This window comes from Macrobrachium nipponense, chromosome 34, assembly GCF_015104395.2.
Source record: "Macrobrachium nipponense isolate FS-2020 chromosome 34, ASM1510439v2, whole genome shotgun sequence".
In the NCBI taxonomy this organism is placed as follows: domain Eukaryota; kingdom Metazoa; phylum Arthropoda; class Malacostraca; order Decapoda; family Palaemonidae; genus Macrobrachium; species Macrobrachium nipponense.
Window position 1 is genome coordinate 10,661,962 of NC_061095.1, and position 22,764 is coordinate 10,684,725.

The following is a 22,764-nucleotide window of genomic DNA, read 5'->3' on the forward strand; positions in this document are numbered from 1 at the left end:
TTCGGTGTCCGGAGACGGAGAGAACTGGCTGCAGAGCACAATGACAGTACAGTGGTGTTGTCAAATCTCAGGAAAACATTTTTAATAATATCAATTCTCCCAACAAAAACTTAGTCATTCTTAAACAAATGAAGTTTTATTATAAGACAGAGTTATTACCATATATTTAGTTAGTATAAAAAATATCAGACACATTTCTTTGTCACTGTCGTGGCGTATTTATAGAATTGTGGCAAGTGTGTGGAAAATCCAGGCTTAACGCGACCAACGCCTTAGTGGCCAAAAAGGATGAGTTTGACTATAACACAGCAATGGATACAGTATCTTGCACCACTTATTTGTGCATGTTATGATGTAATTATTAGTTAGAATTAAATACAAATTAAATAATTACTTCCAGTTGCAACAAGCAAAACAAAAACAATGCTTAATTATGTTCTGCCTTGGAAGCACACTTCTTTTCCCTGCTAAAATCTTTTACATAGTCAGATAAGTGAAAAATATTGATGTAGAAGTATGTTATGACTTAGCCAGTGAGTTCACAGTGATGTCACAAAAGGGAAGCCCTTCACCAGTCATAGAAAAACATACTCCTTGGGTATTTGGAGCAAACCACTTCAGGAGCTCCACACTGAGAAGTGGAAAACTCAAGAAACGGCTAAAAGGCAGATGAAGTTTAAATTCTTTTTCAGATCTGTGGCCTAGAGAACCAAAGAAATTTTATTATATTATGAGTTGTAGTTATAATACAGTTACCATCCGAGTTACGACCTAGATCCGTTCCGACCAACAGGTCGTATGTCAGAATGGTCGTTAGTCGAAAATACCAGCCAAAATGGCCGACACGTGGATTATAAGTACTCGGTTAAAGTGGAAGATTATACTGTACTCGAGGACATATGATATGAATGTGTTGCATTTTTAAGTAACTTTTTCTGTTGAATAATATTATTGTGTATATACAAGCTGTTTATTTATCATTTTTATGCCTTTTAGTTTCACTTTTATAATTTTATCATATATTTCTGTTGAATAATATTACTGTACATATGTATATACAAGCTGTTTATTTATAATTTTTATGCCTTTTAGTTTCACTTTTATCATACTTTTTCTGTTGAATAATATTACTGTTGTACTATACGTACAAGCTGTTTATGTATTTATCATTTTTATGCCTTTTAGTTTCACTTTTATCATTTTATCATAGAGATATTTTTAATATTATACTGTAGGTGCAATGTATTTTGCTTTTTTTTTTCAGTTGCTTAGTTGATATACTACGTACATACATCTTAATATAATATGGTTTTAGAAATAAAATATTTATTACTGCAGTTGAATTTATTATACAAAAATACAAATGAAGATCAAAATACGAAAATAGAAAAGTTACAGTTCAAAATAGAACATACAGTACTGTAGTACAAAATAGAAAATACATATGCATGTAAAAAAATAAGCAAAACAACACTCAAAATTAATGTTCACTGGTGCTTGGTTCGACGTCATCAACACTTTCTTCATACGCACGGTCGAAAGAAAGATCAGCTGTTAAGTCAGGCGAGGCAGGGGATGGGGAAGGGTGGTTACTGCGCTGGCCGATGTAGGGGAGGGTGGGGGGTGGCTTCGATGCTGGATGAGGCGGGCTTTTGTTGTGTTCGTTTGACAAACATGCTAAGTGTCGTTTGGATCTTCTGCTTTTTCTTTTCATCGTAGATTTCTTTGTATGGCCCTCATTACTTCTTGCATAGATCTCTCTATCCGGGCAAAACCGTTCAACATTCGGATCCATTCCTTCCAATTTATGCAGCATTGTATTAAGCATTTGTATGGCTTCCGATAATCCCTTTACAGTCAAACTTTCGTTCGGGCTCCTCCTCTTCTACAACTTCCTTTTCTTCCTCTCTTCTTTCTTCTTCAGCTTTCTTTTCTTCTTCTATTGCTAACAGTTCTTCATTTGTTAATTCCTCAGGTTCTTCACTTATCAGTTCTTCAATTTCTTCTTCATCACATCCTAACTCAAGTTGCTTTGCCAAGCTAACAATTTTTCCTCGGACGTTGCTTAATTCCTCTTCGTTATCGAAGCCAACAAAATCTCTGAGGAAGTGTTTGCAGCAGTGTTTCCAAATACCACTCATACATTTTTCTGTCACCAAATCCCAAGCTTTAGCGACATGCTTGATACAATGGTAAATGTTGTATGATTTCCAATAATCCCGCAAAGTCAGCTCAGGGTTTTCATCCATAGCTTCGATGGCTTGGTCAAAGGAAATTCTTACGTAGTGCGCCTTGAACGTAGAAATCGCACCCTGGTCCATGGGTTGGATTAGGGGGGTGGTATTAGGGGGAAGGAAGACAACGCGCACGTTAGGATGAAGATCATCCAAGTGCGTCGGGTGGCCAGGCGCATTGTCAAGCACTAATAAAATCTTAAACGGAATGCCCTTATCGCTACAATATTGATGTGCCTCGGGTACAAAACAGTTTAAAAACCAATCTTCAAACAGTGCTAGCGTTCATCCAGGCCTATTTCTGTTACTTCGGTAATAAACGGGAAGGGCATGTTTGTTCACATTCTTCAGTGCACGTGGGTTTTCTGAAAGCGCAATCAAAAAAGGTTTTAATTTATGTCTTGCGATGTTTCCACCGAACAATAGCGTGAATCTTTCTTTGATTGCCTTGTGCCCTGGTGCACTCGCGAATTCTTTGCTTATGTACGTGCCTTTCGGCATCTTTTTCCAAAACAAGGCAGTTTCGTCCACATTAAAAATCTGTTCAGGCAAATATCCTTCTTTCACAATTAGTTTATCAAATTCTTCAACGAATGCCTTAGCAGCAGGCGCATCACTGCTAGCAGCCTCGCCTTTCGTCAGAACATGGTGCACTTGGTACCGATCTCGGAATCGACGAAACCACCCATAACTCGCTATAAACTCCAACGAAGCATATTCTTCACCTCCTTTCTCTTTTAACATTTTAAATAAACTTGTTGCCTTGCTTTGCACTGCTCGCAACATCACTTGCACATTTCTTTGTCTATTATCTTCCAGCCACGTAAATAACAACTTTTCCATGTCTGCTATCGGTCCTTCACGCTGTTTGGTGATAATAGTTGACTTGATTGGGGCTGCTCCTTTCACTGCGTCCTTAATCCTTTCCTTGTCCTTTAGAATAGTGGAGACCGTGGAGTGGGAGAGATGGAGACTTCTGCTTATACAATTAACTTTCATCCCACCTTCATATTTCTTGATTACGTCCATCTTCATCTCCAACGTCAGTGCCTTCCTAGCTTTCTTGGCAGAATTGCATTCTGATGAGTCAGACTTTCTCTTAGGGGCCATGGCAAAGGTGTAATGAAAAAAATGTTCCTGCTACAATGTTACAGTACTGCTACAATGTCTAGACAGTGAGTGAGGTGGTTGGGATGAGTGTCTGGGATGCTGTGCTGCCGGCGCCGTCGTAACTGTCATACCGCGCCGCACGCACTACGCTACCGCGCTGCCAAACAGTAAACGCGCCAAATATAAAAAATAGACCCCTGTCGGACACTGTCGTAAGTACGGGTGGACGTAATCGCGCAGGTCGTAACTCGGATGGTAACTGTATATATATATATATATATATATATATATATATATATATATATATATATATATATATATATATGATATATATATAGAGAGAGAGAGAGATAGAGAGAGAGAGAGAGAGAGAGAGAGAGAGAGAAAGAGAGAGAATGTTGACATCAAAGTCTAAGTAAACGCACACTCCTTCACTTTTTTTTATTTATGTAGTACATATATTGTATGCTACAGTATTCTTGTTTATATTTTTACTGTATTTTTTCATCAGTATTTATTTTTCAAACAAAAACATAAATTCAGTCATGTACATATGAGAGTGAGAGAGATATGCTTACATTGTAGTCTAAGTATAGTAGTAACACACATTTATATTTATAATTTATGGTACAGTATTCTCATTTATATTTTTAATGTATTTTCTCATTTTTTCCTTCTTTCGAACCAGAAGATAAAAATGCAATCGTGTGTGTATGGTATGTATGTGAGCACACTCATTCCATGCTGCTGATGAACTTGCCACAGCCTGTGTAGTTTTACTAGTGTTGCCTCCATATGAAATGTATTTTTAAATATTTTTACAGTGATTAGAGATGAAACATCATCAGTAATAAAATACTCTCTTTTGCACTGTAATAATACAGGCAGCCCCTGTAGGCTAGGTGCCGAGACCGCCTCATAAAATACAAACATAACGAATATGCGTCTTTTTTTCTGCTCTTTTAAAAAGTTATCCTGTACTTCGCAGTATCCAATGATACTGGAAAAATGAGATGAGGGCAGAGGTGAGATTATTTCGCCTTATTTAACTCAATTCAGAGCAATTTTCTTGCTTCTATTTAGCGTAAATTAATCCTCAGACACTATTCATATGTGACAATGTTATTTTTCTTTGTATGACGTGTTTTTAAGTTGAAAATTGACTTAAATATGTGAATTAGACTTTGTTATTTATTTCGTTAATAGATGCCGCTGTTGTCTGGTTAGCAGTATGTATTTTAGTACTTGCCGAAGCACCGAGAGACCCTCATAAAATATAAACATAACTAATGTGCATCTTTTCCTTGGCTCTTTTAAAAAGTAATTCTTTACTTCACTGTATCCAATAATACTGTATGTAGTCTCATATTACTATGTATAGTATTATAAAATAAAAACAAAGATGTATGTTTTGGTTTGGAAAAATCAGGTCAGAGGTAGCATTATTTCGCCCTACTTAACTTGATTCAGAGATTTTCTTGCTTCTGTTTAACGTAAACAGGTTATTTTTTGTTATATGAAGTGTTTTTTAGTTGAAATATGACTTAAATATGTACATCTTGTTGTGAACTCGATTGTTATTTTTTTTTACATTAACAGATGGTCTCGGGAGCATGTTATTTTTTTGTAAAGAAACTAATTACGTTTGCTATTTTCATCCTATTTCATAAGGATACAATATTTACATATTTATCTCTTATCGACATGAAAACAACAGTAAAATGTGTTCTTTCATGGCCAGTGTTTTTTTTATTAAAATACTTTTTTCTCTCCTATTATTTGTACTCTCCTATTATTTGTAATAGAATTGCATCCATGTTGCTGATGCACGATAATTTAAAGCCATTAGTGGTGTGAACATTTTGTTCTCTCAGCTTTAGCTACAACTGCAGCTTAAATTTAGCTATATTTCCTTGCCAATATTTTCTCCATACCAAATAAAGGTATAATGCAAAAATATTTAAGTCCTGTTCTACTTAATTACCATCATTTGTATCATAACTAAGGTAATGTTTTATTATTGTACGATGGCTAAATGCAAGCAAAACATTGTTATATTATCAGATTCAGTTTGGTTGTTGTAGCAAAACTGAACTGTTATCTTTCAGTTGTTTATAGCTGCAGCATTTAAGCAACAATTATACAGTACTAACGATACTTTTATCATTCTCACTTGCTTTTTTAGCTGGTTTAACTGGAAGATATGATAAATAAACAGATGGAGGAAATGTTAGCAGTCTGAAAAAGCTGACTCTCTCTCTCTCTCTCTCTCTCTCTCTCTCTCTCTCTCTCTCTCTCTCTCTCTCTCTCTCTCTCTCTCTCTCTCTCTCTCTCATACTAGGCCAAGATTTACCAGTAAGTTCATTGAATCTGACATTAAAAATTTGTATTACTACCAGGCAGACCATAATAAATGATTAGGCAAGTAACGCTGTAGATTTTTTAATTTCGGTTAGAGGCAAATTTTGCTTAGCATCTGCAGGCCCCCAGGAACGGAACCCCTGCCGGTAACCGGGAGCTGCCTGTATGTGTAAGTCATACATAGAGTTTTGGTGTAAGTGCCAAAAATCGCAGATTTTTGGTTATTGGTAATTTTCACTGTTGTCAAGCTGTCAGAACGGAACCCCCGTCATTAACTGGGTACTGCCTTACAGTTTATATTGTATGTTACAGTATTCTTGTTTGTATTTTTACTGTACTTTCTCATTTTTTAATTTTTGAAAACCACAAGGTGAATGCAGTCATGTATGTAGATGTACACACGTGCACATACTCATTTCAGGTGTCAGTGAACTTGGTACATCCTGTTTGGTTTTGTCTTGCATACATATTAAATTTGCTTTTTAAATATTTTCACAGTGATTAGAAATGAAATATCAATAGTGGTAAATTACAAGCAGTCCCCAGTTATTGGCGATCCGGTTTTGTGGCTCTTGTCTAGTGCTGAAATGCACCGATTTCTGGTTATCAGCACCTTTAATAGAGTATTGGCGCCGATACATAACTAACGTAGTTGCCATTAACTGGTTATTGGCGGCAATCCACACCGACACCGAAAATCGCTGATTTTCGGTTATCAGCAATTTCGCTTCTCAAGCAATCTGAATGGAAACCCCCTGATAACTGGGGACTGCCTGTATTCTCTTGTGTACTGTTATGATGTGTGATAAAGAAATTGCTGTATAAAAATGCATTATTGGTCATAAAACCATGGTAGGCCATACATAAACGCTGGAAGGGTACCTGCCCACTGAACTGTGTCATTTACTATAAAGAGAAAAAAAAAAAAAGGTGTTTGCTTTTTTCAGTGTATTTATGCAGTACATTTTGTTACAGAAATTTTGAAAAGAGGTAGATAATTGATTTATAAATAAAATTTTCAGTTTCAAGTGTGATGGTTGTTGCTTGTAAGCATACTGAGTGGTTACAGTTATGTGGTATTGACAAGGTTAGGTGAGGAAGGTTACTGAGCTGCCCTTGAACACTCCTAGGTTTTTTATTTAACATTATTTGGATCTTGCCATTATCCGATGGAGTCTTGGTCTTCTTAATCTAGATAATTTAAGCATTACTGTATGATAGATTATCTATCCAGAACACTTTTATCTTTGCATCCTGATTTTATTTAATTGGTACAGTTTTAAATGTCTGTGACTTTTCAGATTTTAGGTGTAACTTTTGATTAGAAATTTAGGTTTAAAAGGCATAAATGTAATATTACTTTCTCTGTTTCTCAAATAGTTGGTATCTTGCATAAGTAATTTTTATTGTTTTGTGGTGTAGCTGTTATATCCAAGTGTTTTAATTCATTTCTTCCTCCTTGTTTGAGTAGTGTTCTCTAGATTGTCAAACTCTTGGATAGAGTTGTCTTCAGTCAAGTTTATTTTGCTGTATATCATAAACTAACAACAAACATCCTCTTCATCCTTGTCTTCCTGGGCTAGCAGTTTTAGTTCACAACACAAAGCAGCTGCTGCTGCTAACAGTGATGACACAGTTATCAGCAGCAGCGGCTTTATAGTATCAGGTTTAATATATATATATAAATTTTTTTGCTAGTAGTTTTAGCTATTACTTAAATGTGGAATAGTTTGCCCAGTGTATTTGTGGAATCTTCAGACCTCCAAATGTTTAAGTTAGGTGCAAATGAATTTCTGCTTTCTGCTGATGTCTCATAAATTTAGGTAAGTATATCAATTTCTTGTTCAACTTCTCCTATAACTTGTCTGTCTCTGTAGGTCGATTTCCCTTTGGAACCCTCTTGGGTTTATATTGTGATGACACCGTTCATAATGGTTTTTAGTTGAAGATTTAAAGAAAGAAAGACAAAATTGGATGGTTAAATAGAAAGACTCTCAAGGGAACAGATAAGGAATAATTGGCAGAAAGCAGTGACATTGGGGCCAAAACGATTTTGCGAAGATCCTCTAATGCCATTTACAGTGTGCCATGGAAGACACACACAGAAGTACTTTTACTGAGAGTAAAGTACACTTTATCAGTACCCATCTACTTGAAGAGAAATTTTAGAATTAAACACGTTACTTTTGCAAAAAAAAAAAATTGGAATATTGCTATTTATAGGTTATGTTTACTATTTAATTTTAATTTTATTAAGTAAGTAGTCTAATAAGATCATAGGATTTGTTCTTGATTAAAAATGACAAAATGTAAGAAAGTAAAGGTAAAGAAGTTAGATGGAGAAATGAGAATAGACAAAAGGGAATGAATGAAGAGCACTGGGCAGAAAGCAGTGCAGCTTGGGCTGAAAGAACACTACAAAAAACTTTTAGTGTGACACACAAGGCACGTTACAGGTAGTACCCTCATTGGGAATAGTACGTATGTATTGTGATTCAGATTGGTGGACAGTATTTTTTTCCTTTTTGCCTCGCGTAGCCGAGTGTCATGTTAAAATAATTTTTTTTTTTTTTTCATTTTCAGGTGGTGATGTGGAAACGCTTATCAAGATTATTAACATGCTGATGGATATGATTGAGTTTAAGGAATGGCGTTGGGATATTAGACCTTGGAAAATTCTCTGCCGTGCAGTTAGAAATAGCCATGTTAAATCAATGTAAGTTTACAATGTGTTATGTCATTCAGTATTAATTAAAGATAGTCTGCTCGTAGCTTAGCCAAATGTAAACATTTAAATAACCTGTCATAGTAATATAAAGCCAAATGAAATATCATGTAGTTGATGCTTTTACTTGGTAGATAATTCCTGATGCAGTTTCATGTTTGATTGGAATATTAATTAGACAACATGTATACATCAACTTTGTTCCAGAATATCAGGTATTCAGTTAAGAAGATAGAAGGTTAGCATGTAAAGTAGTAGCAAAGAACAGTAAAGCCTACTGCCATCAGTTTCTTTGTCTTGGATATTAAAAGCAGGCACTGTGATGAGGAGAATATAATTATGTATGATTAGTTGCACTACTTCTGTATTTATCATAGTCCAAGATTGTCCCCACTCTTACTGTATTACTATTCATTTACTCTTCATTTACTGTCTATTACCTTAGACTTTTTTTATTCATATTTCACATCTTTTAATTATATTTGTTACTTTTTAGGCTCTACTGACAAAGTTTGAGACTAGTATATATGTTTGTCCTTTTGTCTGCCATTTTCCTCTGCTTGTTGATGTGAATGTTTTTCTGTCTAATTGTTTTTGAATGTTTTTACTTAACAATACTGTAAATTCTCCTACTTACGTTAGTTAAGGAATGTCAGTTAAATCAAGTACACAGGTAGATCGTTATTTTCATCTTATTGCTTAGGCTGAAAGGTTTATGGCATGATGATTTGTAGCAACTGCCAACCACAAGGCCAGTGATCCATTATCATAGGTATACAGAAGAGGTACAATTAATCATACATAATTATTTTCTCCTCATCACAGTGCCGGCTTTTAATATCCAAGATGAAGGAAAGGATAAATAGGCTGTAACACAGAACTTAGTAGAATAACTGAATCAGGAATAACATTGAATACTCGCGATCCTTTAGTAAAGAAAGGTCAGGGAATTCTTTTAGCTGCTTAGGCCTCTGCAGCCACAAAAAAATGAGGATAGTGTCTGTGCTGCTCCTTGTTATTACTGATCTTTTTCTGTCTGTTAGAAAAAAGACCATTGTTTCTCTGTGCATTTGGACCATGAAAGTAGACATATGTGAGTAATGGAGTTGTAATGAAGCTACCTAGATCTAGATTTTATATTAACCCTTTAACGCCGAATGGACGTATTAAATGTCGACGAAAATTGTCTGTCGGGTGCCGAACCGACGTATGAAATGTCGACGAAAAAAGTTCTTTTAAAAATTTGCGGAAAAATAGTTATAGGCCTACTAGGCAAAAACTTTTGAATCACGCGCCTTGGGGGATGCTGGAAGTTCACGGATCAAGGTGTTGTTTTGTTTACAATCACTACCCAGGCGTGCAAGCGCGAATTTCTTTCTTCTCGCACTAAAAAGCATCAGCGACACATCTCAGAAATGATTTCATCACTTTGACATAATTTTTGCACCATTTTATATTAGCCGTTACATAGAGTTTTGTATTTGAAAATGTGCGCAATTTCATTTAGAATACAACGTAAAACAACTCATGATTGTAGCTTTTATAAGTTTTGAAATATTTTCATATAAATAACGATAAGTGCTAAAATTTAAACCTTAGGTCAACTTTGACTCGACCGAGATGGTCAAAAAACGCAATTGTAAACTAAAACTCTTACATTCTAGTAATATTCAATCATTTACCTTTATTTTGCAACATATTAGAAGTCTCTAGCACAATATTTCGAATTATGGTGAATTTATAAAAAAAAAAAAAACATTTTCCTTATGTACGTGCGGTAACTCTACCGAAAAAAATAAGAAATTATTTCGTCCAATTGTCGTAATGTTTGCACCATTTTAAATTAGCCATTACATAAAGTTTTATGTATGAAAATGTGCACAATTTCATGTAGAATACAACAAAAAACAACTCATAGTTGTAGCTTTTATCAGTTTTGAAATATTTTCATATAAATAATGATACGTGCCAAAATTTCAACCTTTGGTCAACTTTGACTCGACCGAGATGGTCAAAAAACGCAATTGTAAGCTAAAACTCTTACATTCTAGTAATATTCAATCATTTACCTTTATTTTGCAGCAAATTGGAAGTCTCTAGCACAATATTTCGATTTATTGTGGATTTATGAAAACTTTTTCCTTACATCCGCATGGTAACTCTTTCAAAAAAATCATAAATTTTTTTGTCCGATTGTCGTAATGTTTGCACCATTTTAAATTAGCCGTTACATAAAGTTTTATATGTGAAAATGTGTGCAATTTCATGTAGAATACAACAAAAAACAACCCATTGTTGTAGCTTTTATCAGTTTTGAAATATTTTCATATAAATATCGATAAATAGAAAAAATTCGACCTTCGGTCAACTTTAACTCGACCGAAATGGTCGAAAACTGCAATTGTAAGCTACAACACTTACAGTCTAGTAATATTCAATCAATTTACTTCATAATGCAACAAACGGGAAGTCTCTAGCACAATATTTCGATATATGGTGAATTTTTGAAAACTGCTTTTTTTTTACGTCCGCGTGTTACAAATTCACGCATCATATTGTGATAATATTTTCTGTGTTGCTTTGATTGTTTTACAATTTGTTATATACCAAAATCATCGCAATTTAGTGTACAATACAACGAAAAAATAATTAACTCATTAGCTTTAACCGTTCTGCTCACAGCGCGATTTGTATACAATTATATATGAAATTTTTTTTTGCCATGTCATATATTCCAATATTTATATATGATAATGATATTTTTTTTTCATTTGTGATGGTTGCATACTAAACTTCAGGCAATGACAAAAAAAGGAGCCAAATATTAATTCTTAATCTTGAAAATTAAGCGTCCTGTGATTTTTTGAAAAAAACTTTTTTCCACTTCGGCACTCACTCGCGAACGCCGCCGGCATACGGGAGACACTTTCGGAAATACTGGCTCGGTGTTTAAGGGTTAAAAGCCATGGAAACTTCTAAACATTAGTTAACTAGCTAGCTTCTTGTTTATGAATGTGAAATATTAACCTAATTTACTAACAACAAAGTGACCCCAAAACTAAATACTACTGTATATTTCCAAAAAGACACTTAGGAAACTAACAAATGCACAATAAGCAACATTTCCAGAAAAACTGTGGAGAGTCAATTACAAGTTCTTGATAGCAAGTAGCCAACTACATTGGACAATGAAAAGCAACAAAGATTATACATAACCTCTTAAGGCATAAAGTTGAATAAGCAATCACCTAATCACACAGCTCTGCAGACACACAAAAAGTGAGGCAGATGGTTGCTGTGTTGTTGTGAATCTAGGCGATACACATGTAGAGCTATTACCACTAGTCTTATATCTCTAGTTAAAGACTGCGGTGTCTTAGGTATTCAAATGCCACAAGTTTCGGCTCTGTGTGAGTGATGTGAAACAATTTTTGTGTAAATTTTTAGGTGGTAATCTGATCTTTAATGGTAAAATAATCACTAATTTAAATTATCCCTTTTCAGAGACAGTTCATCTCAGGAGTCAGGTAGAATTAAGGATGAATTACAAAAAATTTCAAAAGAAAGGACTCCCCTGTGGAAAGCTTATGTGTGGATTTTCCCTGAATTTTCAAAGATTTCAGTAGATCAGGCTGAGATTTTATTTTACAGTACCTACACAGCTTTTGTGTTACAGTATGGTAAGTAAAAGCTTCTATAGCAGTGCACCTTAAACAACTTTATGTATACAATTTCACCCTGTACAATATGTGACACCCATTACATTAGTTTTATTTTTTATGATTCCAATTGTGAAATACTTTTTATCATGATTTACAAGTAATCAGATGGGCAATGTAAATTTTCATGTTTTTTAAACAAGTACTGTAGAAAGAAATGAAGAAATGTGGAGCTAAGAAAATCAGGAACAAGCAGGGTTTGGGTAAATTTTCATTATCAGTGATTGATTCAAGCATCTTAGAGAAGTCCATTTAATTACTAGTTTTTGCTCACTCTACTAAGAATGAACTAATTTAGTATGCCGTTAGAAGCTTAAGAAGCCTGAAATATATAGAATTGCAGAATCATTGATTCACATGAATACTTAAGATTTTAAGGAAGAATTTGCTCTGCCAGCAAATAACATAGTTTAGGAAAAGAGATAGGTGGTTTATTGCTGTGTTAAGGAATACTTGAATCCAGCTAGCAGTAGATTAGAGATAGAACACAAAATCCTGGGAGTTTTATTGTAATAAAGTTGAAAAGATGTATGTCTGTACTATATAGAACCCTCAATCAGTCTGCAGAAAAAGCTAAAAGTTATACATCAGTCTGAAAAACATGATCAGAAACAAGTTATACTTCTTCATGGAATTTCAACTGCCCTGCAAACTAGAAAGGAGGGGAAAACAATGTAGGAGGTAAGCATGTCATTGGCTTTGCTACTAAGGATTATCTATGCAATAGGCAGACAAAACCAACATTGGGAAATTATATTTTTTTTATAGCATACACGCAGTCCATCCTGGAAGAAGTTACACGCACTCTCATGGTGCACTGTAGGCATTACTCACAGTTCTTTACAGCATCCCTTCAGCCCTCATATTATATTCCACCCTCTCCTAACAATTCTTTCATAGAGCAACTGCAAGGTTTCCTCTTGTTACTCCTTTAAAACCTTCTTTACTCTCAATTTCCTTTTCAGCACTGAATGACCTGTGCTTGGCATTTGGCCCAAATTTTATGTTCCATTTCCAATAGTATAGGGTTAGGTATTTTTGTCAGAGTTCACTGCTGTGTGATATGTCTGATGTTTAGTTAAAGTTTGATAAAAGTTATGAAAATTTTTAGAATATTTTTTGCACTGTATAAAAAATTAGGTGGCATATGGATATGTTAGGAAATGTATGAAATGCCTTGGATCATTAATTCTAGATTTAACATTGTATTTTCAGATGAGAAATTTACAAAACTTATGGAAAAAGTTTTTGTATATTATGGCTACCAGGAGTTAGCAGAAGACTTGAAGAATGCAAAACAGTGTTCAGGAAGACAGCAAAATTCATTTCTAAAGAATTTTTCAGCTTACAAAAATTCACATAGGTATAGTTTCTCTTATCAGTTGTTATTTTTGGAATATGTTTCATCACAACCCCATCAGTCATAATTAGCCAACATATGTGGTCTAAGATGTACCCAAACTCAACAGTATTTCGTCAGACAGGCCCTTGGATTGAGGGAATCCCTTGTTGAAGTAAAGTGGCCTCACTCTAGAATATATATACAAGCAGCCCCTGCTTATCAGTGCCATTCTGGTTTACGGCGCTTGGCTAACAACGTCGTTAACCAGATTTTCAGCAACTGTAAGGGATTTTGTGCCGTTAACTATGGGCTGCCTGTATACTTATGTTGAAGGTTTGGGAAAGGTAAGAGGGCTGTTCTCCCTGTTTAAATCTATACATATCTGTACTCTCTCTTTCTCATTTTTTCTCTTACCTCTTTCATATTTTATCAGTTTTTTCCAATTTTACAGTCCAACCACTGTACATGTTACTTTTTATACATTCAACTTACCTGTCAGATATATACATAGCTATTACTCCGTCGTCCGACAGAAATTCGAATTTCGCGGCACACGCGGCAGGTAGGTCAGGTGATCTACCCATCCGCCGCTGGGTGGCGGGAATAGGAACCATACCCGTTTTCTAATTCATATTTTTTCTGTCGCTTGGAATGTAAACAACGTTTGCAGTTCCTCCTGATGGATTTTCGTGTTTCATCGCCATCGATCGTCTGGGCTAACTTTTACAGGGAAGTAATGGATCTTTGGTTCGGCATACGCTTTTGTTAACTTTTAGAATTTTTTGATAAAATTAACTTTGAAAATTAGAAGATTAGTGACGTGTAACTACCGAAGTTTTCGGTAGACACTCATCCACTTTCACGAAAGTGAATTACTTATACTTTCATGAAAGGGAATTATAAATTCATTAATAAAAAATATAAATAAGTGTTAGAGTTTGATTGAGGAAATGTATATCTTTCTTCCTAGTTGGGGAAGTCAGAAAAGTAACTATCCTTTAGAAGCTTTATTAGCTCTTGTGTTAACGAGCAATTATAGTAGTAACAGTACTAGTAGTTGTTGCATCCTCATCACCTTCTTACTCCGCAGAATCTACAATATCATATTTGCAAATTGTAGACTTTGGATATAGTTCAAATGCGAACTCTTAGAACGTAAGAAGTGAATATATTGTTCCCACATTACAATGGAGGGTTCGTCTGATCGGCTCTGTCTCGCTCTCAGGTCTAGACCTCTTCCAAGCTCACAAGCCCAGAGGAGAAGGAATGTCGAAAACCGTAAGGAGGTTTCAGAGAATCCCCACCGGTCAGGCGTCCCCTCGGCAGGTTCTGTAGAGCGTCCCAGACTGCCAGGGATAGCCATTGGAAAGGCATCCTAAAACAGTGTTTCTCCCTTTTTATGCCTACGGTTCCTCAATGGATAGAAGAACTTCAATTGAATTAAATTGGTGAAGATCCTCGTATAATGCCTTCTGGTAGAATTATTCAAAATGAGAATGACATTAATCGATCCACCTTTCGGAATCAGGCGACGATTTAGCGCCTTCTAATATTAGAGATCATTCGATAACTTTTGTGATAAAGTCATTGTTCGAACATTTTTTTTCACAACTAGACGAGAGCGCTATCCCATGGGGGTATGAAATTGTTATTTCAACATAAGATTCCCCATCGGTGCATTTTTAGATATAAATCTATTATGATGAGAACGATTTAGATTGTTTGTCAATCGAATGAATTATATGGATCTCGTTGAGTGATAAAGCATATATGTATGACTTTATGCTTCTAGCTCCTACCATGCTTAGGACAAATCGCCTTAGGACTACGGTATGGCAAGGCATAGACACATACCGAAATTTATGCTATAATGGTCAAGTGAAACCCTTACAAAATTTCCTAAATTAATACGGTTTACCTTAATGTAACAGTATTATAGAGGATTCTATTACGCTAGAGTATGAGTTATATGATGCTATCGTGTCTTCGAGAAGTGATCGGAGAAGCATATCTTTATTGGTGGATTGAGAGTAGGATAGAACATTTTTCTTCGTGTTAGAAGAGGTTTCCATGAATTACCAGTACCCTTCTAGGACTTTCCTAGGAAGGAATAGGTTTAAAAGAATTGTTTAGACGACACCTATTTAGTTTCTAGACTTGTCGAAGTCTCGTTAGCTTAATTATGCTTATATAAAAACTTCCTGAAGTTTGATAATAATTTATAAGATTCCTTTATTTAATGGAGTAACTGGCAACTCTGGAAAGGGAAGGCCAGACTGCTTTCGCTTTGAAGACCAACGCAGTCGCAGTACCATCTTGTTCTCAGTCGTGAGAGGTCGTTTACAGCTCTCTCTCCTGTGGAATGGGATAACTAACCGTATCTCTTCCCTACAATCGTGGTCTTAGCCTCGGATTGAGGGAATACTGAAGCTATCATAAATAAAATATTGTCTGCCTTTTGTTAGGAATCTTTCAATAAGAAGGATATTACAACCTTTCAATGCTGTTTACCGTAGGTAACATGATTAAAGGATTCTAATGCAAGCAGAACATGATATTATTTAATGCACTCATACTTACGAAAGCATGACTTATTAGAATACATACTTAGTGAGAAGAGAGATGTAATAGAGATTCACTTCAAGACTACGGTATGGTTAAGTCTTTCGAGAAAGGACACAACCGTATTTAGAATCGGATATTGCGCAGAAGTTGTATGAGTCGGATGGGAAACATTCTTTTAGTGGGAAATGGTTTCCCTGAATGGATTATACTACGTATATAAAAGTTTTTCATAATAAGAACGGAATTATCATATGAAAGGATGTCAGGTACCATAAAGACACAGATGTTCTGGCACATGACATAAAGATAATTAGTAGGAGGCGCCAGCCTGGCGCAGATGCGCCACCCTGGCGCAAATTGCGCCAGCTTGGTGCAATAAGCCTAGAGCACCATCCAAAATATTTCTCGTTTGAGCGAGTTATTAAATAAAAGCAGTGCAAGAATTTGCGAGTCCGTGAGAACCTCGATCGACGATAATAACTGTTAAAGTATGTCTAACATTTATTGCAAAGAGTTGTGAGAACCTGCGAGAAGTCTTCTTCATAGATCTCTTAGCAAGAAGAAGACGAACAGTCTTCCTGTAGACTGCTTCCTTTTCCTCAAACCATGCCATAAGGAATCATAAGCGCCAGCCAGACGCCTGGCTCTAACTAGAAAATAATTAGTTAATAGATATACCTTAGAGCAAATTATGCTTTCCTACATAGAGCTGGGAAGTTACTCAGTCCCTCGCACTGGAGTGGTCCTTCTCGTTCAGGAAAAAAGGGGGGGGGGGGATACGGAAGAATTAACCGAGGAAAGAATAATTCCCCTTCCGATATACTCGTATTAGAGGAAAATTGAGAAGAAACATCCAACTATGGAAGTACTGTAGAATTATAGGATTCTTACAGCACCTCTTCTTATTTTGATATCGAGATTTCCTGACCAAGGTTGCAAGTAATAGGCCATAAAGGCTCCAGCCAGGCTTTAACCAGGCGATAGGCGCCAACCAGGCGCGAGCGCCAGCTAGGCGCGAGGCGCCAGCCAGGCGCGAGGCGTCAGCCAGGCGCGAGGCGTCAGCCAGGCACGAGTGCCAGCCAGGCGCGAGGCGTCAGCCAGGCGCGAAGCGCCAGCCAGGCGCAAGACATCAGGATCTCCAATTTCTCAGTATTTGGAGATAGACTTTCCAAGAGTTTCCTCGTTGAGAACTGACACAAGATCAGTTTTTTCCTGACAGGGACACAAGTTGTCGCACAGGCGGCCGTGGCCCTTGTCAGGATTAACTGAAATTGCGGAAGTCTCTAACAAGAACAGACTTCTCATGTCAGGTAATATAGTGGTCGCGTGAGCGACTTCTTTCCTGGCAAGAGGAGTTGTTTTGGGAGAAACTCTTTTTGCCAGATCAACCCTCTACTGACAATTATTCTAGATATCGCACAGGCGAACGTAGTACGTGTCAGGATAAGTGGGTTCTTCTGCTTTATAGACCTTTACATGGTGAAGAGAACTGATATCTTTAGAGGTCTCTCGCTTTCCTCAACCTTATGAGACAAGTGATAGAAAATATATCGGACTCATAAGTTAATCTGGGTGCAGGTTTTAGAAAGACCTTGGCAACCCCTTTTTTATTGCACGTTTCGGCTAATCCCTTGAACCATGCAGCTCCTCTTTGTCCTCTTTCATTGTTATTAACAGGATGGTATATTATCCTACTCCTATGTAAACATATAACAAGGGAGACCTTGTAATGTTTTGGTACTGGAAAAGACTCGTAGGAGCTCTCAGTATTGGGTGAGAGGCTCTTTCAAGTATCTGAACCGTACATTACGGCCTGATGTCCTAGGATAGGAATCTTGAATGATTCTCCTCGATCCTGGATCAGTTAGTAGGAGAATAGGATAATAATAATTTGTTTTGCAGAATAACGATGATAGAATTTTTCCATTCTCTCGTTGCCCAGGCACGAGGACAGGAAGAAAGAATATAAGAGAGAGGTAGCAATATACGCCATCTTTATGTTATAGAAAGGGGAATAAAAGTTAGTCTTTTTCCCCTAAAAGATAAACTCTGTACAGAATGTAAGACAAAGGGCGTCAAAGAAAGAGAGGATATATGTTATGCCTCATTTTAGACTTAGAGAGGTTGGATTCTCAGAGGTCACGTTCTTCTCACAGCAGGTTTTGGAAGTCTTTTCCAAGACAGTCTGAATATTCTTTCAACATCTATTTTAAATGGACCTTAACAACCTCTCCACTCTGAGTCTGTCTGCGTGCAGACTGACCAGAAGTGGACATGAATGAGAGGATGTTTCAAGGTAAATGACAGTAGTCATGGATAAGATATATAATTACTGCAGATCGTGCTTGAGGAATGAGGAAACTGTCCTCTTCCGATACCTCTGTGAACCACATAGCGGTTTTTTCTTCCCTTTCAGAGGGAAGAATTACCTTTGTATATATCTGCTATCAAAGAACGCAGTAAAAGGCTATACTCTGTCTCTATAAAGGGAATTGGAGATAGCAGAGCATTAAGATCTTCGGGATCTTACACAATACCTCTATACGACAAGACTTGGAGATCTTATAGTTACAATGGGATCCTATTTGGCCCTCAGATTCCGTGTTCTGACAAGATGGAACTGCTCCTCATCAATGTTTCTCTTGGTACTAATCGACCAAAAGGACAAGTGAGATTTTGGGCTTGGAATCTGGAATCAAATTCTAGAAAGACTCGGCAATGGGTTCCTGCCAGCATGGTATGTTTGGCAAAAGAACTATAACCTTTTATTCCTGGATCAACGCTTTCAGATAAAGGATTCGTTGTCCAGGTAATGTATTTACGTTGTTATCTACAAAAGAAGATAAGGTTTAAACGTTTGCTGACAGAGTCTTTGGAATACGATGAGGGCTCAAAACTACTTCCCAGAAGGTTCGAAGAGATATATTTAAAGAGCTAGAAATCGGGAATCCTCCCAATTTCAGCTCAGAGTCTCCTTAAACTTCCAGGCTCTTTCCCTGCCTTCGTGCAAGGATAGGGAAGATTTTGCGATGAGAGAACTCGTCAACATGTAGGAAGAGTGCTCGTTAGCATATGAAGTATCAAGTATGATCCTCCTCGGAGGAAGACTGGTCTCTCGGACTATTAGATTTCCTATCGTCTACTGGATGTAGCCGACTAAAATTACTTCCCCTTGTTGCAGAGGCCATAAGCTCAAAGTGAAAGAATTTCTTCCACCCTTTTCCTTTCTCCTGATAAACGATTGTGGATGTTCAGACTTTCGGACAATGTAGCGCCAATCAGGCGCCAAATGCCAAACAGGTGTAAAGACGCCAGAGCAAGACAGTCCAAATAAACACTGTCATTGTCTGATGAGGAGAAGGAGTAGGCCTCCAATCTGGCGCAGATGCGCTAGAGGCGAATAAATCAGGCAAATAAAGTGTCCGAGGTGGACATCGCCAGTTTTCATCGAGACTCTTAACAAGCTCGAATCTCCAGCAAGTGGGGAGAAGTCAGCCAGGCGCGAGGCGCCAGGCAAGCGAAGCACCAGCCAGACGCCAGGCAGGCGCGAGGCGCCAGGCTGGCGCGAGGCTCCAGCCAGGCGCGAGGCACCAGTCAGGGGCGAGGTGCCAGTCAGGCGCGAGGCTCCAGCCAGGCGTGAGGCGCCAGCCAGGCGCGAGACGCCAGGCAGGCGCGAGGCGCCAGGCAGGCGCGAGGCGCCAGCCAGGCGCAAGCCAGGCTCTGGGCTTCATCCAGAAGAGATCTGTTGCAAAGAAAGCCCTGGTCTTCTTTGGAAGAGTGGAATCTCTAAAGCACTTCTTGAGTAACTTGATGTTTCCTTCAAACAGCTAAGAATTAAAAGCGCTTGAAGTGCGAGCTTTTAACAATTCTTGTTCTTTCCATAACAATATGTCGTGAGAGTCATATTAGCTGTATAACGGGAGATGCAACTCTGTTTTGACTTCTCTTTGCACGAAGGAGATCAAGTGGGCCTATGAGAGATCCTTCTCTCTTTGTTATACGTGTCCACGGATGCGTTGCTGGGATAGGGAGCCGACACTGATCCTTATCTAGTGAATTAAAATTTTTTTTTTTTTTAATTTTAACATAAGTGTATTATTTTCTGGGGTTATTTGAAATGAGTTTGGGGATAGCTCTTTTCAAATTAAGCACAAACCCTCGTGTTAGGATCAGGTGATCGGGATTGGTGTTGTGCTCCTTAAATTATACCAATAGGCATTGGTGTATTGTCATGTAAGTGGATAAGACCCCATTGACAAATGACCACTAGATTCTGTCAAGTAAGTGGATAAGACCCCATTGACAGATCTACAAGAACTCTTAGCCATAGGTCACATCCTCGCTGAGGCTCTTGAGACGAAGCAGACTACTAGCAATAGCTAGGAAGTCGACCCTTCGTCTAAACACATAGGAACCAAGGTTTTATTTATTTATTACCTACAACGTATGTTGTTTACCTGTCTATTCAGTAATAGCTGTCTTTTACCCCCCACCAATGGTGTGAATCAGCTATGTATATATCTGACAGGTAAGTTGAATGCATAAAAATGATATTGTTATGATACAATAAAGTTTTATACATGCTTACCTGGCAGATATATACAATTAAATGGCCCACCCAGCCTCCCCTCAGGAGACAGCTGGAAGAAAAAATATGAATTAGTAAACGGGTATGGTTCCTATTCCCGCCACCCAGCGGCGGGTGGGTAGATCACCTGACCTACCTGCCGCGTGTGCCGCGAAATTCGAATTTCTGTCGGACGACGGAGTAATAGCTATGTATATATCTGCCAGGTAAGTATGTATAAAACTTTATTGTATCATAACAATATCGTTTTTAGGGTAGGTGTGGGGTTTTCTAAAGTTACATCCTTTCCTTTTACTGCATTTAATCTACCGTGTATGCTGCCGTATAAGATGACCTTATCACCTTAAAAGACCTCCCTCAAAATGGGGGATCTTCTAATATGCTGAGTATAAAAGCAAACCTTAAATCCTGCCGAGATTTTCAATGATAGGCTAACCCCTTAAGTGTCGATAGTTCCGTCAATAGCTAACTAGCGTGACAACTATTGACACTGTAAATAAAACGTGTAAAATGGTAAAAACTGTAGATAATTCAAGTGAATCACTAGCAACACAACTACTGATACTGTTAACAAAACTACTGTAATTAATGTGGATAATTACCATAATTAGATGTTAGGATAAGCGAGCTCTCACTTCGGTACAGGTGTACGATCTCTTTCCGTAATTCTAAAAACCAAAAAGCTCTATAAACCTAAATATTTTCTGGGGAAAAGAATCATTTGCAAAAGTTTAATGTATTCCAAAATATAAACATTGTCACCCTATGCCATTTGCATTTGATATTGTTTACGTTTTCAAAATCTCAGCTAATGAGTGCTATCAATATCTTTATTGATATTAGCTGCTAGAGGAGATGTAATTCAGAGATTCTTTTTCTTGTAAATTAAAGTTGGGCTTTCATTTTATTCAGCCTCAGCTATAACCTGCAGCTTTAATTTCTGTGATTCTTTCGTTAAATGTCCATTGCGTGAGGAATGATTAAAAATGTATTTTAGTTTTTTTTACTCTTGGAAGCCACCATTGAGAATCAGCAGGGTTTAACAAAGTAATAATTTCAATGCAACTCTTAGTAAACGCTCGACAATTACGTCAAATGACGTCAGCAATCAGCTGTTTCTCGATTTTGTTATTTGTGTCTATTAGCAAAAGTCAAATAATAGTTTTGTATATTGAGAATAATGATAATTTTGATAAAACTGTTGTTTTACTGTATCGAATCATATTGCTACCATATTATTGTATTATTACGAACAGAGTGATCTGCCATTTGCATTCTGGTATTGTTTACATTCATAAGATATCTGATTTCGTTTTACTGATATCATCACTGTCTTTAGTTGCCGAATGGAATTCAGATACAGGTTTCTTTATTAGGATACCAAAGTTGGGTTTAAAAAGTGCAGCTACTGTATTTATATATGTAGTAAATTAAATGAAGTACATGCATGTTTTTGCCAGTTTCAGAAGGTGCTTTTGCGTCCAAAACATGACATTAGCCATCAGCTGTTTCTCGATTCTGTTATTTATGTCAGTAGTACAGGTTTATGCTGACTTCATTCATAATTCTAAAACCTGGATAGTGAAGGGTGGAGCATCATTATCTCAAGTATGAGAGAGAGAGAGAGAGAGAGAGAGAGAGAGATATTACAGGTTTATGCTGACTTCATTTGTAATTCTAAAACCCAGATAGTGGAGGATGGAGCAGAAAGAGAGAGAGAGAATGTGCTTTTGCCTCCAAAATTCGTAGTTCCTGGTCATGTATGATTTATGAGCAACGATGTTTACTAAAGGCCAATATTTCCTTGACATTACTTTTAAAATCAAACTAAAGTGTATTGTGATATCGATAGTTCCCAGTTACTATTCATAATATCGGGATTTGTTCCAATGTTACAGGAATACATTCATGGAGATCTGCTTCCAGTGGGTATTACTCCACCAATAGTGATGTCACAGGTGTTGAGCATTTGTCGTGTTGTTTACCATATATTTTTCATAGGGGAACACAAAAGTATTTTTTCTAATGGTTAGTTTTGCCAAACATTACTAAATCTTGAGGATACTGATTTTACACATTTTTGGTGCGATTATTCCAATAAGTATTGCTTTTATTATGTA

The 22,764-nt window shown here is 37.0% G+C and overlaps 1 protein-coding gene across 3 annotated transcripts in view; it reads left to right on the forward strand.

Moving 5' to 3' along the window:
- The window catches only part of LOC135207901 (uncharacterized), a 223,490-nt gene that overhangs the window by 195,836 nt on the left and 4,890 nt on the right, over positions 1-22,764 (forward strand). For all 3 annotated transcript variants that reach the window (XM_064239820.1, XM_064239821.1, XM_064239822.1), the window contains 3 exons: positions 8,289-8,421; positions 11,935-12,110; positions 13,365-13,512. In XM_064239820.1, the coding sequence (XP_064095890.1) occupies positions 8,289-8,421; positions 11,935-12,110; positions 13,365-13,512 (457 nt within the window). The remainder of the gene's footprint in view (positions 1-8,288; positions 8,422-11,934; positions 12,111-13,364; positions 13,513-22,764) is intronic.